Below are 16,992 nucleotides of genomic sequence, written 5' to 3'. Positions count from 1 at the left end.
TAACACAAAACTCAAAGATTGCAGTACCAGAGTTATTTAAAGTCATGTCAGCTTTAAAAAAATGAAGATGGCTTAGGATTAAAAGGAATTAATCAATTGAACATTAAAACTGTATAAAAAAAGGCAGCGTTTGCACATGGGTTAGTAACTCTAATAATATCGCTCTTCTGTCCAAACCACTAAAAGGTTTTATTAACATACATGACAATAATTTGACCTTAACAGGAGATAAATATGATGTTATGTTGTTTTCCTCTCTGTATCTTTTTTCCATGCTTTTTGGGAAAATGGAAGCTTTTAATCTAACTGATTTCAAGCATGAACTTTTGAATCAGCTTACCTATTAAGTCCTGCCTTCACTACTTATTAGCTGTGTGATTTTAGGGAAGATATTTAGCCTCTCTCTTCTCATTTTCCTCATCTGTACAATGTGATAATAATACTATAATGGTTAATAAAAGTATACCTAATTCATAAAATTATATCCATGAATGAATACATATACAGCACTTAGAAGCATATCTCTCATGCAGTGCTAAATAACTGCAGGAGTCAGAATTTTGGAACTTTGGCAAAGGGTACTAGAAATAATCCAAAAAAGCACTTAAGTTTATCAAGCATTTGGCCTTTTTTAGAGACTGGTAGGAGTGATAATCCTGTGCAATTATTTTTTTTTAACCAAAGAGCCCTTGTCTTACAGAAAACTAAAAATGATACTCTTGAAAGTTTACAATCTCCCTGTAACTTTTGCTATTAAGAGTCCTCCTTTAGACTGTTAAATTTTTTAATATGCTTGGATCCTGACTTTCTCTGTCCTGGCTTATACTGGCCCTGCTGCTTTCTACAGCATCCAGATGCCAGGATGATTATACAACAGCAAAGAAAGATGACAGAGGTACAGAGGGCCACCGGAGCCAGCCACATCTTTGAAGTCACAGATGCCCATTCAGGTGTCATGTCTTCATTCTCACATGTGTGGTTTCTGCTGTTGGACCCCTTGGTTTTGTTTAGTAATTGCTTGCTACTGTTGACTTGGGATGGAATAGGCCTATGAAAAAGTTTCGTGTCTATGGGAACAAAGAAAGGAGAAATAGTCTTGTTATCTGGGTTATTGATGAAATCAGTGCTGTGTGACACCATATTTACCTCTGTGGTAATGGAGTCATTCAGGGAAATGAGTCTTGCCCAGGAATCTGTGGTTAATTCCTTGGAATACCTGGTATTGTTTGTGTTGACAACCAAATCTTGATGTGGGGTTGATGATGGTGCCTCTGTTGATGGTAGCATTTGGTTTATCACGGTAGTTTGTTGTTTATCTAAATGTGTAGCTTTTAAAATCCTTAGTCTGTCCCATGTGTTAGATGAAGAACGGGTATTTAGATATGTGGGAGGTGATTGTTCAAAAACCAGCAAATCTGGATCTATACCTGAAAGATAAATAAAGCATCATTCATTTTATTTTTTATTTCAATGAGAGAAGCTCAAAGCACAGGTTGGAGAAGCCTTGGGTTTGCCACTGAGTTAGTGAACTAAGCTTAAGTTCAAATTCTACTATTGCATACTTCTGAAAAGGCTTAGAAACATACTGACCACATTTGAATTTATCTTAACTTTCTAGAACACTTTCTGTTATAAACAACTTTGGCTACATCATAGAAGATTCTTTGTGTCTGCCTGGGCAACAATAGCCAATGTTAGTGCAAGAATTGCAAAAGACAGTAACCATTTGAGATATATAGCATCTTAAAGTTTTAAAAAATAATACAGAAGTGTAACTGTATTCAAAATCATGAGCAAAGCCCTCCGACTCCTCCCTATCCCAGTCCGTGAGGGTCCTGACTTTGTCTTCAGTATTTTCTCTCTTGTAAAGAAACTCCTTTCCCTCTGACTTCAGACACAGGCAAACATTGCTCCATCTGTAAAGGGGAAGAAAAAACCTCTCAACAGCTTTTCACTTGTCTCTCCTGTCAGTTTCTGTCTCTCTCCCTCTCTCCCTCTAGACACACCAACATCCATTTCCTTTCTTTGTTGTTTGCCTTCTGCCATCTTGTTCCATCCTCGCTATTCTGTCAGAATTATGCTTCTGAGGTAATCACTAGTTTCCATATTTCCTGTTCAACCTCATTGCTTTGACTTCTCTTTTATCCTCAATACTGCTGGCCATCCTTTCCTTAAAATTCCCCCTCCGTGACTCCCTGGAACACAGACTCTCTTGGCACTTTACCTCAGACTGCCTGCTTCTCATTTTTTCTTTCTTTAGCTAGTTCTCTCCTTGGTCCAAACTGGTTGTGTGCTTTCCACAATCTTTAGTCCTTTGTCTTCTGCTGAATTTTCCCTTCATCTCATCCATTCACCACACACACACGAGAATCCTCATCAACTGTCACCACTGCATCAGTGACACCGAAATCCACATGACCAGTTATTTCCTCTGTCTTGGTCTCCGGTCTCATTTCTCCTGTGCTCTACGGAGGGTTCTCACCTAGACATCTCATGTCATCACTGAACATTCCCAAAGCCAAAATCATTTTGTCTGGCTCTCTGTCTCTTTCAGTGAGCTCACCAATCTTCCATCATCCATGCTGGAATCTGTATGTACATAGAGGAATCGTTGACTCCTCTCTCTTCTTTTCCTTCATCCAAGAAGTAACTAGGTCCTATCCAGTTCCCTCCCAAAGTGCTGGTAGTCATCCCTCCTGTTCATGTGCAGTTATGGTCACCTTCTCCAGATCTAATGCTTCCCTGACTAGATATTCTAATTTGCATCCCGCATATAATTTTCCTAGACTAAAGACAACCACACTCATCACTTTCATGATGGCATTTTCTCATTAAATGCCTTTGCTGGTTCTCTCTTGCTGACAAAGTCAAACCAAAACACTGCTCTGTCCAAAGCCCTTTTGTAACCTGACCTACCCTATCTTACCCAGATTTTCGTTGCAACCCCAAATGTGCCCCTTCTGTAGCCAGACCTGTTTTCTTACTTTCCAGTGGTGTGACACAGAACTCCTTATCTTGTCTCTGCCAGGCCTCTTCCACAAAGCTGCCTCTGAATTTAGCTTTCTTTAGTCTCCTCTTCTTTTGAGTGCTTGTACTTGAGGCAGTATCACACGTTTTGGTATTCAGTTACACATTGTACACTAATGGTGAGATTTGTCACATCAACTAGATTGTAATAAACTCGAGGGCAGAGATATGGCTGCCATCTTCTGCAGTGCTGCTCCCAGCCTGAATTAGCTGTTCGGTAAGTACAAATCGATGACGAAATTTATCGCCTTTGTATTTGGATGGCAAAAATCTATTCTTTCGTGTTTACCAATTTGCAGCCTGAGTTTATATACATGAGCAAGGGACACTTGAGTGTGTATTTATCTAAAATAATGGATATCTTGGTTATCTTGGGACCATTGGTATGCTAATGTATGTTCATAAGTGCATTTCCTTGTCCTTGACATCCATCTTTGTAGAATCCTTGTATGCAGTGTCGATGGACCTCAAAATTGCCATGAAGCATTTTCTTTATTGCTGGTAGCACCCTTAGCACCCCCAGTAGAAATGCCTTCTTTGGCTCTTGCTGGGGGCTCCTGGAATAAATGTAATGCTTAAGCTCTTCCTCAATCACATACGATTTGTTACCATCTGGAATGAACTCATCATTCCCGAGCATGCCAAACTAAAGCGAATTTACTTTTAGTTTTCTGCCCTGGATGCCCAAACCTTTTCCAGATAGAGATTGCTGGAAAATAATGATTCAGGTTGTTGCCAGCCAGTTTCTAGGGTTATACATCTCTACTAGAGCATTACCAACATTCTTCAACATAAATACAAAATACATAAATCATTACCTTCTGTTATGTTGTATAAAATGGCACTGGTTCCGGGCTCTAATATGCAGCTCTCCAGCGTGGGGCAGTGAATATGGAGGCAGTTGACATTGTCATGAATAGGATCATGGTAGAAGACAGCCACGTTACAGGAAACTGAAAGGAAAAGTGCATCTGCAGATGGTTTTGGTTTCTCCCAGCTTGATGAGCTCTGAGTAACTTATATTTCTTTCAAGAACATTGGATTAACAGCAGTATATTGCAGGGCTATGTCCAGACACCTTACAGAACATTGTGAACTACAGTAACTGGTTTCCCCGAATATGGAAAATGCCCTTTTAAAAGAAACTATCCACTGATTTTCTCTAACCTTTCACACATTCCATTCCACACAGGATTACCCGGAATCATTTTCCAATCCCAGTATTTTATGTTCATGAAAAGTTCAATTGGCTACAGAAGCCCCTCGGGCTTATCAGATTTATTGTTGCAGTGCCCTCTCAGAATGCTAAGGCACTGGAGTTCACCAGAGAAAGAAATAAGAAAATAAAGTGACAGATGTTGTAACAAAAGAGGGAGTCATGGGAAGGCAAAAACTGCAATTACTGGGAGAGGCCCAGATGGTGGAAAGGCAGCAGGCCAGGTGAACACTACCCTGATCCTGATTATAGGGGAACACTAGTCCCATGTTGCAAATCACATCCAATGAAAAGCCTATTCAGAGTCCTTTAAAGAGGAAGAGAGTCTACTGACAAGGATGTGAGCATTTGGAATTCTAATGGGTAGGGGTACATCACTGATGCTATCCCCCTTCTACTAAATAAGTTTGCTCCATAAAACGGACGATGTTATTTCTGGAAAACCTGAAGAGTGATTTGCTGAGTGCCAGTCTTCAGTCTGTCCTCCCCAAAGTGCAAAACAGGCTTTCCTCCTGCTGCAGTGTAGTAGGGACCATGCACTGGGAAATATCCATTGACCAAAGGTATCAACTTCTTTAATAAAATAAGATTACAGAGGAATAGCATACAATTACTAGACCTCAGAGTATGCCTAAAGCTGTTGTGGAATTGCCATTGGCAAAACCTTTGCTGCCTCTGTGTAAGGTTAACTGTGGGGAGCTTCATCCCCCCCCACCCCGTTACTTCTGGGGCATCCAGGAGGATAAAGAAGAGGGCAGAATTCAATAATACATTGCTAATACATTTTAGATTACAAATGCATTCCCTAAAGACTGGGCTGTCAAGTTCAAGGGAAAGGACTAAAAAATATTCAAATTTAGACATCTAAATTTTTGATAAGAAAATAATTGATGCTGTAAAGAGAGCAATTTTAAAAGATGTTTTATATTCCTCTTTGTGTACACTTTAGAGTTCCAGTTCCGAACAGGTTAGCTATTGCAGGACTGTGGCTTTTTAAAGTTCTGGCTTCCAGCTAAAAACAGAGACGTGTGTTCGTGCCCTTTCTTTTGGAGGAAAAAAACCACAACTTGGAAGCTACAGAGGCTCTAAAATCATGGAATTCTACTGGATGCTTATAGTATCCCTGGAAGTCGAGAGAACAAAGTTTCCCTGCGATGGACAGTCAGGTAAATTGATGCCATGGGAAAATGCTGAAAGATATCCCCCCACCCACCCACCTTCCTCAAGGCTTATGGGAATTAGAAGCATCTCTAAGGTGAAAATCTGGATTGGCAACCTTTTCAAAAAGATTCCCCTTTAGGGGCACCTGGGTGGCTCAGTCAGTTAAGCCTCTGCCTTCGGCTCAGGTCATGATCCCAGGGTCCTGAGATCGAGCCCCACATTGGGCTCCCTGCTCAAAGGGGAGTCTGCTTCTCCTTTCCCTTTGCCGCTCCCCCTGCTTGTGTGCTCTGTTGTGCTCTCTCTCTCTCTCAAATAAATAAATAAATTCTTAAAAAAAAAAGATTTCCCTTTAATAAATTAATTGTTTTCTTGTGTGCCTGATTAACTTTTGAGGGCTTAGCCTGGGGCAGCTTCTCACACTGTGGTCGGTTTACACCCTCCGGTAGCCTCAATCTGCATCCCAGAAATCTTCCATGCAGACTTGGATAGGAGGCACTGGCAATTAATAAGTTGGTATCAAACCACGGAAAGAAAGTATGGAAGAACCAAGGGAATTATTTTAAAGTGTTGTGTTGCTTTTGCTGTTTCTTTCCAAGTAGCTTTAAAGTCTTGGAAAAATGAAAAACAAATGAAAGAAGTCTTTAGACGATTGTAACTGGAAATTCTGCAATAATGAAATGTTTTCCTCATTATAAGCCTTGATCATATTACATGGATGATGCTCTGATTCTGGATTTTGGACAAAAAAAATCAGAATATTTAATATATATATTTCTTTTCTTTTTTTTTTTTGCTATTTGACATATAGCTACCTATGTCTTTCAAAACATCAGTCACAATCAAAATTCCTGCTCAGTGCAACCCGCATTTGCTCAACACAAGCAAGCACATTTCAAAAATTTGAAATACCAATATCACCAAAAGAACTTTGAAAAGGAAATTATTATAAATATTTTTGAAATCAAAGATGCCATATTTGGGGGCTATGGAAATATTGTTAGTTAACCATTGAGGAAATAGTTTCATTTAGCACTTTAGTGAAGAAAAGAAGATTCTCTGTTACCTGTGGGTTCCATGGCATTCTGGATCATTACCAGATTTGTAAACTGAGCCAGCACTGACCCAAACAGCAAAGTCAGTCTCAATCTCTCTCCCGCTCTCCCCCATCCCCATGTCTCTCCCTCACCTTCCCTAGTCCTGTTCATCTGTTTGTTCACTGGAACCTCTGCCTAGGGCTCCTTACTTAGATCTTCATTTTATAAGTTTCTCCTGATTTTTGCGCAGGCATATCATTAATACTTACCATCCTTCCTAAGGCAGCAGCTCCTGCTGCATTTCTGGCCTGTGCTTTCAGAATAATACTTCAGGAACTGAGCTCCCAGCTTCTGAGACTCCTCCAGGTCAATCAGAAGCCCTGGGAAGCGACGGATCCAACAGTCTCTGTAAAAAATGGTGGGTGAGCAGAGAGAGTCTGAGGTCCACCCCATGCTTAGGAGCAGTATCAAGGCTGTTGCCACCACCACGATATGCATTTCCCTGGTAGAAAGACCGGGCAAGAAGTTCAAGTTCCAGACAGACGCCGAAGCTGACCATCAGGGTTTAGGACAGTTTCTGGAACTTCGAGACTGTTGCTAAGGGACTCTCCTGGAGGGTCACCTTCTAGAAAAATGAAGCCATTCTTTGACTGCATAGTGATTTTTCTTTTGTTTCTTCCCAGCTGAGCCCTAGGTGAACATTTGACTTTCTGACGTTAATGTTGAACATTTTCCAGGCCATTTTGATACTCTGTCCCTTACCCTCTTGAAGACACAGATTCTCTCCTCTGTTTTTCTTCTTTTTCTGAAAGTGAATAGTCACAGACACCTCTTACTAAGTAAATATAAAGACAAGTGGAAACCCTAGCCAAGAGTCTTTCTGAGGAAAACAATAATTTAGTCACTTGACATCAGATAAAGGAAGGATCCATTTCACCAGAAACAAGACATGGTTTTGTAAGGGGACTGATGTATGGTTTCAAAGGAACCTGTGACTGCAGATTTTTTTAAATTGTCTTTTTTTTTTTTTCCCTGTGTATTTAAGTTCTGGTATTTACATTCACCAGAAAACCAGTTTGTGCACTAGTTTAAATTTTTTGTTTTTACTAAACTGAACAAAATAACCACAAAAAAACCTTGAAAGTAAATGAAAACTGAAAATTTAAAAAAAGTTACATTTTAATTTTGCAGTGATTTTGAAAACATTGAATGTGGATATATGGATCCTGGTCACTTCCTGGAGCCAGGCACTTTTCTTCCCCCCACCCCCCGCCCCAAAAGGCCAGCCACAGGCTTTCTTTAAGAAGAGCAAATGAAAAGCATTACAGTGAAAATTGTGAAGAAGTTCAAAATGGGTGCTATCTAATCTGTTTTCTGAGATTCATGTTTGCAAGTTATAAAGGATACTTCTTTGTGAAGCATATACAAAAAGACATAGTATCTCTGACTGAAGCAGAAATAGTTGCTAAGAAACGTGTATTAGGGAAATGATGAAATGGTTTTAAATTTCTAAATATTAATAAAATCACTTCAATTGCAATGCCAAACATTTGAAAAGATACTAAAGGAAGCAAAAATGGCCTCTCACTTTTGTGAAGATTGTCATTTCTATATGCCATGATGATGTCCAAGATGACAAATTAGTTCAAAGCATGAAACTGTTGCTTTTTTGTACCCATTTTTAGAGCAAGCATAAGTGAAAATCAGCTTTTGGCATAGAGTACGGCTGAACTGCTCTTTTCAAAAAAATTTTAAAAATGATGAAGTTTTTTCTAACCTGTGATCTGGGTTTCTTTCATACCTTTTGCACAATGACTCATTCATTTGACACAAAAATGTTAACATTTTTTGGATTCAAAATTCTTTGAATTTTCATTTCCCCACCTGTTTCATAATAATAGCCTATCACATACCCTTTGATTTTTAGAGACATATGATTTAATCAATAATAAGAAAATATTCAAAAGGCTGAATAACTTTAAAAACAAAACATTTTACTTTCTCCTAAGCAAAAATTATAACATGGATTAACTCCTAACCTTGCATAAGCCACATAAAATACACTAAAAATGATAAATATGTTATTCTATTGAACTTCTCATAGAAAGCAAGTTTCAGTTGCTTACCTGCAAATAATCAGACTATTCTATCTGTTCCAAGGGGAGAGGGAAGAGAGGTTTCCTAATGGCAAAGCAAGCAACAGGTGAGGAACAAAAGATTACTCCCTGTTTCTCAGTGAGGTTCCATAGATATTGCGATTAGTTCATGCCCTGGGGACATAAACCGAAAAGTCGGCTTTCTAACCTTCTAACCTCCGTGTTTTTCAATCACAGTAAATGCGTTTCTTTCCTGTGATATATAATTCCTTGAAGTTCTCATGTATCCTGCAGGGATAATGGAACAACCCACAATTGCTTAATCCTTTTGCTGTCAAATGGTGTTCAAGTAAAGATCAAAGTTGCACTTTAAAGAATCTCCAAGTTCCGATGTAAAAGCATGCTTTAAAATTTTTAAAACAATTTTTTTGGGCGATTGCATAAACATTCAGTCTGGAAACCAGGAACTTCCTGGAGCCAAGTATTTTGAAAAGGAGAGATAGAAACTGGACTGCAGGGGCAGAGGGAGGAATCCACAACGGGCTGAGATTTGTGGCCCAGAAACACCTAGTCTCAAAACTTGTCCAAGTGAGATGAAATTGCAGAAACCAGAAAGCAATTCCAACTCTGAATAAAAAATTGCTATATAGCCTTTGTATAGATTTTATCAAATACTCAGAACTGTTACACTGTTGCAATGCAGTGATATATTGTACGTATTTCCAACTGGCTGCTCCTGAGAGGAGTTTACAAATTGGATTCTTACCTTAAAATCTCTCTTCTCTTCCAAGAGCCTGAATCAGTTGCTCTAGTGTGGGAACCAGAATTCTTGTAAGTGTCCCAGGTGATTTACTAAGATGTTTGGAAAACACTGACGTAACACTGACTGAAAGAAAATGGAAGTTTTGCTTACATGAAGATGCTCAATCTGAATTAAGTATGAGCCATTTTATTTTTTTAAAGATGTATCTATTTGAGAGGGAGAATGCACACATGGGGTGGAGGGGAGAAAGAGGGAGAGGAAAAACAGACTCCCTGCTGAGCCGGGGCCTGACCTGGGTGGGGGGGTGTAAAGTGGAAGGGGGTTGGATCTCCTGTCCCAACCCAGAGATCATGACCTGAGCCGAAGCCAAAAGTTGGATATTCAACCCACTGAGAACCACCCAGGCGCCTCTGAGCCATTTTTAAAGAACTGTGCTACTTTAAACTCATTTAAATTGTCCCATATGCTTTCATGAAAGGAAAATATTTCAGTTTTGCTTGTTAAAAAAGGAAAGGAAATAATTTTTCTTAAAATGTTTTGCTTTTTATTAAATTGATGTATATTTCACTTTAAAAATCCAAACTGTACAGAAAAGTACAAAAAGAAATAAAAACTACAGTCCTATAGTCTTTTTTTTTTTAAGATTTTATTTATTTATTTGACAGAGACACAGCAAGAGAGGGAACAGAAGCAGGGGGAGTGGGAGAGGGAGAAGCAGGCTTCCCGCTGAGCAGGGAGCCCGATGCGGGGCTCAGTCCCAGGACCCTGGGACCATGACCTGAGCCGAAGGCAGATGCTTAATGACTGAGCCACCCAGAGGCCCGTACAGTCCTATAGTCTTAACACTTTCGTTAACATCCTTCTAGACATCTCTATAAAAAATAGATACATATATACCATTTTACATAAATGGATTCATAGTGTTCCAGAAACTGTTTTTTAAAGATTTATTTATTTATTTTAGAGACAGAGAACATGAGTGGGAGGGCAGAGGGAGAAAGAATCTCAAGCTGACTCCACACTGAGCACAGAACCCACTTGGGGTTCGATCCCATGACCCTGAGATCACAACCTGACCTGAAACCAAGAGTCTGATGCTTAACCGACAATGCCACCCAGATGCCTCTCCAGACACTGTTTTTTAAAAATCCGGTGTAGGGGCGCCTGGGTGGCTCAGTTGGTTAAGCGACTGCCTTCGGCTCAGGTCATGATCCTGGAGTCCCGCATCGGGCTCCCTGCTCGGCAGGGAGTCTGCTTCTCCCTCTGACCCTCCCCCCTCTCATGCTCTCTCTATCTCATTCTCTCTCTCAAATAAATAAATAAAATCTTTAAAAAAAAAAATAAAAAATAAAAAATAAAAATCCGGTGTAAAATTATATTTTTCAGGGTTTCTAAAGAAAGATCTACATGTATATCCAAAGTTGTAAAGGCTCTACGGTATTTCATTCTACACATGTACCAAAATTTACTCTGCACTTCAGCTTCCTCAGCTGTAAAACAGAATAAAAAAAATACTGTAATCCATGAAAACCACTGCCAGTGGTGCCTGGCATATAATAAACCTTCAATAAATGTTAGCTACTATTACTGTTAGACATTGTGTTCCATTTTTTTATTATTAAAAGCAACACTGTGATAAACATCTTGTACTTAAATATTTATTTTTCATTCTCGGTCACAAGATGTATTTTCCATAAATTCTTAAAGAAACGGCCTATGTCTGACTCTTACTGTAGTCTTTTGTAGAAAGATCATAATATAAAGTGTCTGAAGTGAGTCATAGCACCACAAAAGCCAGTCTTTATTATTCATTGTTCAGTCAATAACAGATCTATAAAATTATACCACCAGTTACATATAAGCAATATTTTCATGAGGCTTAGAAATAATGCTTTAGATCTTTCGTAAATGAGTTTATATTGCTTTGACTTTGCATTCCTAGCTGAACAGAAAGCTTACTGTGTGAGTTACAAAAGTGGTTTGATCTTTTAAGATACTTCCAATCCTAGATGACCTTATTATCATATCAGGGCCGAAAAAGCTTACAGGTTCAGTGCCCGGTATTGTCAGACTCACACCCCAGATTCCCTGCCCAAGCTAATCTTACTCTGATAATATTACTGTGTGTGAATTGCCTTTTGGATGTGCATCATTCTTTGAGTGTGATTTTTTGGGTCTGTTTTTAGAAGGCAAGAAAATACCAGTCTGAGGCATATCTATGACGTTTGGAAACAAAAGCATCCATTGGTGAAAGATTCTAAAAGGACAGAGAAGAGACTAAGAGCCTGTTCTTGGCTGACCCACTGAATCTGGCATTGTTGCGAACGGAGGCACAAATAAATCCCAAGTCCGAGCCTCTCTCTTTGATGGAGGGTGTGCCCTCCAGCAAAATTCCCCAGCGTAAGGCCTAATACTGGGGGTGGCACTACTTTCCTAAAGAGGTTGCTAGATTCTTGGTCACTCCCCACCTAAGAACTTCAGAATGTCTTGACTGCACCCTTATTGAAAACAGAAGTGTGAGAAATTGGTTGAGAATGGAGTTTTATCAGTAATGATTTAAAGGCCAAGTGAAACAAGGCGAAAAGCTAAAAGTTGTTCACAGAATTAAAAAGAAAAATAGATGAATGAAGCAGATCATAGATCCATCCTTGTCTCCTTCACTTTTCCCAGGGAGGTCAGAATCTACTAGGATTTTTTCCTATGTCTTTAAAACTTTAGTTCCTTATTCATGGTGTTTTATAAAGAAAATAATGGAGGACAACACCTCACAATGAGGCAGCTAAGTTACGTAGTGAAAAGCACAAATTAACCAAAAAGGTGCTGAACGGATTTCATGCTTTACCAAGATGACTTTCTTCTCTGGTTTTTAACCGTTCCCCCTTCCTCAAGTAAAACGTTAATCAGTATTGTAGGAGGTATCTTGTTTCAAAAAGTGGAAATGTACTTAAGAAGAAGGTGTCATTTAACAACTTGCCATTCAAGAAGACAGCTGAAGCTTGTAATAATAAAAATAAAGCCCAAACACATCTTCTCCCCAAGTTCAGGACTATGATAGAAGAATCTTGGTCTGGGGAAATTTTCAAGGGTTTTTTGTAGGATAAGTGCCGGCTCCCTCCCAATCCTTATCCCTCCATCTACCCAAAGCTAACCTAACAGTATCCCCCTCACCCCCTTCTAAGATTAATTCATATCTCATGAGTAACACGAGGTCCTCATTATTTGGGGTGAGCTTTCTATGCATTTCTTTGCAACGTTCAGTGAGAGAAGACCGGGAAGAAGTGGTCCCTCCTTAAGTAGTCCTCAGCCGGCAGAGGGCATGGGCAGGGGAACACAGGGTGGCAAGAAAAGCCACGTCTGTAGGCCAGTATGACCAAAAGCGGCCAGACCTTCTGCCCAAAGGATCACGTTAGGTCGTGGCTGGCCCAACCAAACTGAAGTAACTTAAATTGAGTTGCACTCCTGTCTTTCTTTCAATAGCATAAAGAGGATTAACAGGCCCTAGCAGCAAATACAAGCTCCTCTGCTTCCCGACCCTTTTCATCTGCTGTACTGTGCACCCCAGTGAGCCCTGCAGAACCTGCTGCCATCTGCCCGGACCTTCTTTCTGCAAGATGGCTCCCACACGCTGACCATGGCGAAGAATCAGCTCTAGGTGTCACCTGCGTGGGCAGAGACGGCCTACGTGCCTCATCCCCCCTGGGACACTATGCCGGACTGGGCTAGATGGGCGATCCCAGATGCGATGTCATTTTGACTCCCAGGACCCCAGACTCCCTTCATCCCGGTCCCCCCCACGCCTGTTTCTTCTTCTCTCGCTCCCCGCGCTTGTAAAGCAGCGTGGAAGAAAGAGCGGACTGGCTTCACCTCGTCTCCCGTCCCCTCCTCCACCCTCGGCGCGTCGCCGCGCACCCCGCAGGCCGCAGAGCCGCTGCGCCCGGCGCGCGGGGGAGGCTTGCGGGGACGCGGCCGCGGCCCGGGCGCCGGGGCCCGCAGCCCTCCTGCCCTCCCGAGAGCCCAAAGCCGGATCCGGCTCGCGGGTCTGGCGGGCAGCAGGGGTCCTGCGGGCGGAAGTGAGAGGCGAGGCGTGGGAGGGGGCCGCAGGCTGGGGGCTGGGATCCCCTCGGCGGCTGACGCGGCCCCAGACCCCGAGCGAGGACGGCGGCCGCCTCCCGACGCCCGGCGCGCGCCCGCCGGGCCTCTTTCGGCGCTGAGCGGGAGCGGACGGGCAGGGCCGCCGCTCTGGGGGAGCGAGGCTGAGCCGCCGCGCCCGGCACCCGGAGGAGGGGCTGCGCCGGGGGCGCCGCCGCGACCCAGATAGGCTGGGCGAACGCGGGAGCGGGCGGCGGCCCGTCGCCCCCCTCCTCCTCGGCGGCGCCGTCCCTCGGCGCGCGCAACCCGGAACCCGGCGAGCGCGTGGGGGCGGGGAGGCGAGCGCGCAGAGCTGGCGGGCACGCCCGCGGCCCCCGGGCCCCCAGCCATGTCGGCCGAGGAGATGGTGCAGATCCGCCTGGAGGACCGCTGCTACCCGGTGAGCAAGAGGAAGCTCATCGAGCAGAGCGACTACTTCCGCGCCCTCTACCGCTCCGGCATGCGCGAGGCCCTGAGCCAGGAGGCCGGCGGCCCCGAGGTGCAGCAGCTGCGCGGCCTCAGCGCCCCGGGCCTGCGCCTGGTGCTGGACTTCATCAACGCCGGCGGGGCCCGCGAAGGCTGGCTCCTGGGCCCGCGGGCGGAGAAGGGCGGTGGGCTGGAGGACGAAGAGGAGATGGACGAGGTGAGCCTGCTGGCGGAGCTGGTGGAAGCGGCCTCCTTCCTGCAGGTCACGTCTCTGCTGCAGCTGCTGCTGTCCCAGGTGCGGCTCACCAACTGCCTGGAGCTGTACCGCCTGGCGCAGGTGTACGGACTGCCCGACCTGCAGGAGGCCTGCCTGCGCTTCATGGTGGTCCACTTCCACGAGGTGCTGTGCAAGCCCCAGTTCCACCTCCTGGGGGCTCCTCCTCAAGCCCCCGGCGATGTCAGCCTGAAGCAGAGGCTGAGAGAGGCCCGGATGGCCGGGACTCCCGTCCTCGTAGCCCTGGGGGATTTCTTGGGGGGACCCCTGGCCCCTCACCCCTACCAAGGGGAGCCCCCGTCCATGCTCAGGTATGAGGAGATGACTGAACGTTGGTTCCCGCTGGCCAACAACCTTCCTCCCGACCTGGTGAACGTCAGGGGTTACGGGTCCGCCATCCTGGACAACTACCTCTTCATAGTGGGCGGGTATAGGATCACTAGCCAGGAGATCTCGGCTGCGCACTCCTACAACCCCAGCACCAACGAGTGGCTCCAGGTGGCCTCCATGAACCAGAAGAGGTAAGCACCCAGCCGTGCTGCTTCTTTCCCGTTCCCATTCGTTCACTTGCTCATTAGTTAATTCACTCCCCTGGCGCTTACTGGGCAGTCACAGGAGGTTGTGCTGAGGTGGGAATGACATCTTCAGGAGTGTCGCTGGCCTTGACTCTGGCAAAGTTCCCAAGGAACGGAGAACTTGCGAGGAAGAAGTGGTCCCTGTGAGGTCAACTAGCTGAGTAGTCTCCTTGCAGGTATTGTGCTTTGAGACGAACTGCCCTTTTTTTTTTGCCTCTCTCCCGGGGGGGGGGGGGGGGGGGGGAGATGTCTGATGTCTGTGGTTTCCTAAAAGGATACGTTAAAAAAAAAAACTTTTTAAAGTTTGCCTTCATTTTTACCTTTTTTATTTTTTAGGCTCTAATCCTCATTACAGTGACACACTGGGCAGTGGCCTGTAATGCTGTCTTGGGAAGATTTTGTTGTTGTGATTGACTTTGAAGCTTTCCACACTGGGGCCCCAATCTGTGCTCAGGAGATAACCATTAGAATTGTACATCGGATTGCCTTTCTTATTTTGTATCCTCTCTTTTGCATCTCCCTTCCTTCCCAGACAGTTTCGTCACTGATCCAAAATTTGAGCCTGGCAGTGGTCACCTACAGAATTAGAACATTTCAGTCCACCCAACCTTCTCCCTTCCCATCCTCAAATCCCTCCCAACATGCCCTTGGGTGACTTGAAGACAGGAAAAGGAGGAGGGGTGGGGAAGGAGAGTAGGGAATGGAGCTAGGAAAGGAAAAGGAAGGGGAAAAAAAGAGCAGAGCAGATACAGGGAGAGATGGTAGGAAAGAAAGATGGTAGGACTCAAGATGGCCTGGAGCCATTCACACACAAGTTGGGAGAAGAATCAGTGTGACCCACAAAAGGACAGGACTACTTTTTCTTCTGGTCCACTTGTATCCATCTCAACCCCCACATGGGCCCTACTCTGAAGTGTGGAACAAGTAGTTGGGGGACTCACCACCAGGCAAAGAAAGTCGTAACAGGAATTGGAAGACCATTACACATACGTACTTGACTTACGGTTACCCAAGGCCAGGAGGGACCAGTGGCCTTATTTCTACTATAACATAAAATTCCTTCAGGAAAGTGTTCTTTTTTTTCTGATGATGAAAATAATACATAATTATTCTAAAAAAGTGGAAAAATGGAAAAGAATCAAGAAACAGAAAGACTATCACTCCTATTCCCTCCCTCACAGAGGCAATACCATGTACAGGTTGGCATGTTTTCTTCCAAGCCCTTTTTAGTGTATTATTTATACCACTGAGATGATACTGTGTTTAAGATTTGGTATCAGAAGTGTTATTTTTAAAGCAAATTCTAAGAGCTTTAATTTGAAGTATCAAAGACCATTCAGTGGTTATGGATGGCGCTCAGATTCGGGGTGGAAGGCCTAGCAGGTTGTCTATCACCTCTACACACATGTCTCCAGCTGTATCAGCTGGTGCTCAATAGGCTTCCCCCCCCATCCAGCTTGAACTCTAACACCTCACAGAATTCTTTTTTTTTTTTAGAGAAAGGGGGAGGGGCAGAGGGAGAGAGAGAGAGAGAGAGAATCTTAAGCAGGCTCCATGTCCAGCACAGAGCCTGTTGCGGGGCTCCATCTCATGACGCTGACACATCATGACCTGAGCCAAAATCAAGAGTCAGATGCTTAACCAGCTGAGCCACCCAGTGTCCCCTTTGCTTTCTTTACAAATCCTTGGTAGTCTTTTTTTCTTTTTTCTTTTTCTATATACGAATATCCTTTCTGTCCTTGGGGGAAAAAAAGGTATTCAAGTAATGCATGAATACATACTTAGAAAAATTACGAATGACGTGAAAAACCACAGAGTGTATGATATGTGTATCTATTGATATATATTTATATATTATACATTTGTAAATATATGTTGTAAATGTGCACTTATATAAATATAAGTATGTTGATAATTGTTAGCAGGGAAAAATGTACATATGCATGTACATGTAAGGGTGTGTATGCATTTTATATATATTTTTACCTTAGAGTTAATTAGGCTGTGCTTATTATTATGACCATTAATATTTCCACTTGGAGAGTTTTTTCTATATCAACAAATGTAGAGCCGTCTCACTCTCATTAAGAGCTGTATAGTATTCCAGCCTATGGCTGTACCATAATGTAATCAGCCCCTCCCTTATTCATAAGCATTTAAGTTGCTTCTATTTGCCATTCTTAACAATGCTATATTGGGACGCCTGGGTGGCTCAGTCGGTTAAGCATCTTAAGCATCTGCCGTCGGCTCAGGTCATGATCCCTGGGTCCTGGGATCGAGTCCTATGTCAGG

At 43.3% G+C, this 16,992-nt stretch overlaps 2 protein-coding genes across 3 annotated transcripts in view; one reads left to right on the top strand and one right to left on the bottom strand.

Moving 5' to 3' along the window:
* Positions 1–753: 753 nt before the first annotated feature.
* Positions 754–13,776, bottom strand: MANSC4 (MANSC domain containing 4). Its single transcript, XM_064590284.1, has 6 exons — positions 13,162–13,776; positions 11,499–11,554; positions 8,770–8,822; positions 6,708–6,818; positions 3,846–3,980; positions 754–1,427 (listed from the first exon to the last, which is right to left on the bottom strand). The coding sequence occupies exons 1-6, from the start codon at positions 13,774–13,776 to the stop codon at positions 754–756; spliced, it is 1,644 nt and encodes a 547-aa protein (XP_064446354.1).
* Positions 13,224–16,992, top strand: part of KLHL42 (kelch like family member 42) — a 21,102-nt gene continuing 17,333 nt past the window's right edge. For both annotated transcript variants that reach the window (XR_006790660.3, XM_045873700.3), the window contains exon 1: positions 13,224–14,646. Coding sequence is in view for 1 of the 2 variants with exons in the window: in XM_045873700.3 (XP_045729656.1) it covers positions 13,775–14,646 (872 nt within the window). In the remaining variant the exon portion in view is untranslated. The remainder of the gene's footprint in view (positions 14,647–16,992) is intronic.

This window comes from Mirounga angustirostris, unplaced genomic scaffold, assembly GCF_029215605.1.
Source record: "Mirounga angustirostris isolate CCGP_5_RB_7025 unplaced genomic scaffold, mMirAng1.0.hap1 SCAF_5, whole genome shotgun sequence".
NCBI lineage: Eukaryota > Metazoa > Chordata > Mammalia > Carnivora > Phocidae > Mirounga > Mirounga angustirostris.
This window is presented reverse-complemented; position numbering and strand designations above follow the sequence as displayed.

Excerpts from the sequence above, each read along its gene's own strand:
- MANSC4 (XM_064590284.1), bottom strand. The coding sequence starts at position 13,776 with ATGGCTGGGGGCCCGGGGGCCGCGGGCGTGCCCGCCAGCTCTGCGCGC. Across the intron at positions 8,823-11,498 it reads CATAGATATGCCTCAGACTG|GATACATGAGAACTTCAAGG; the intron begins GTATTTTCTTGC and ends TTATCCCTGCAG. Across the intron at positions 1,428-3,845 it reads TTTATACAACATAACAGAAG|GTATAGATCCAGATTTGCTG; the intron begins GTAATGATTTAT and ends TTTATCTTTCAG.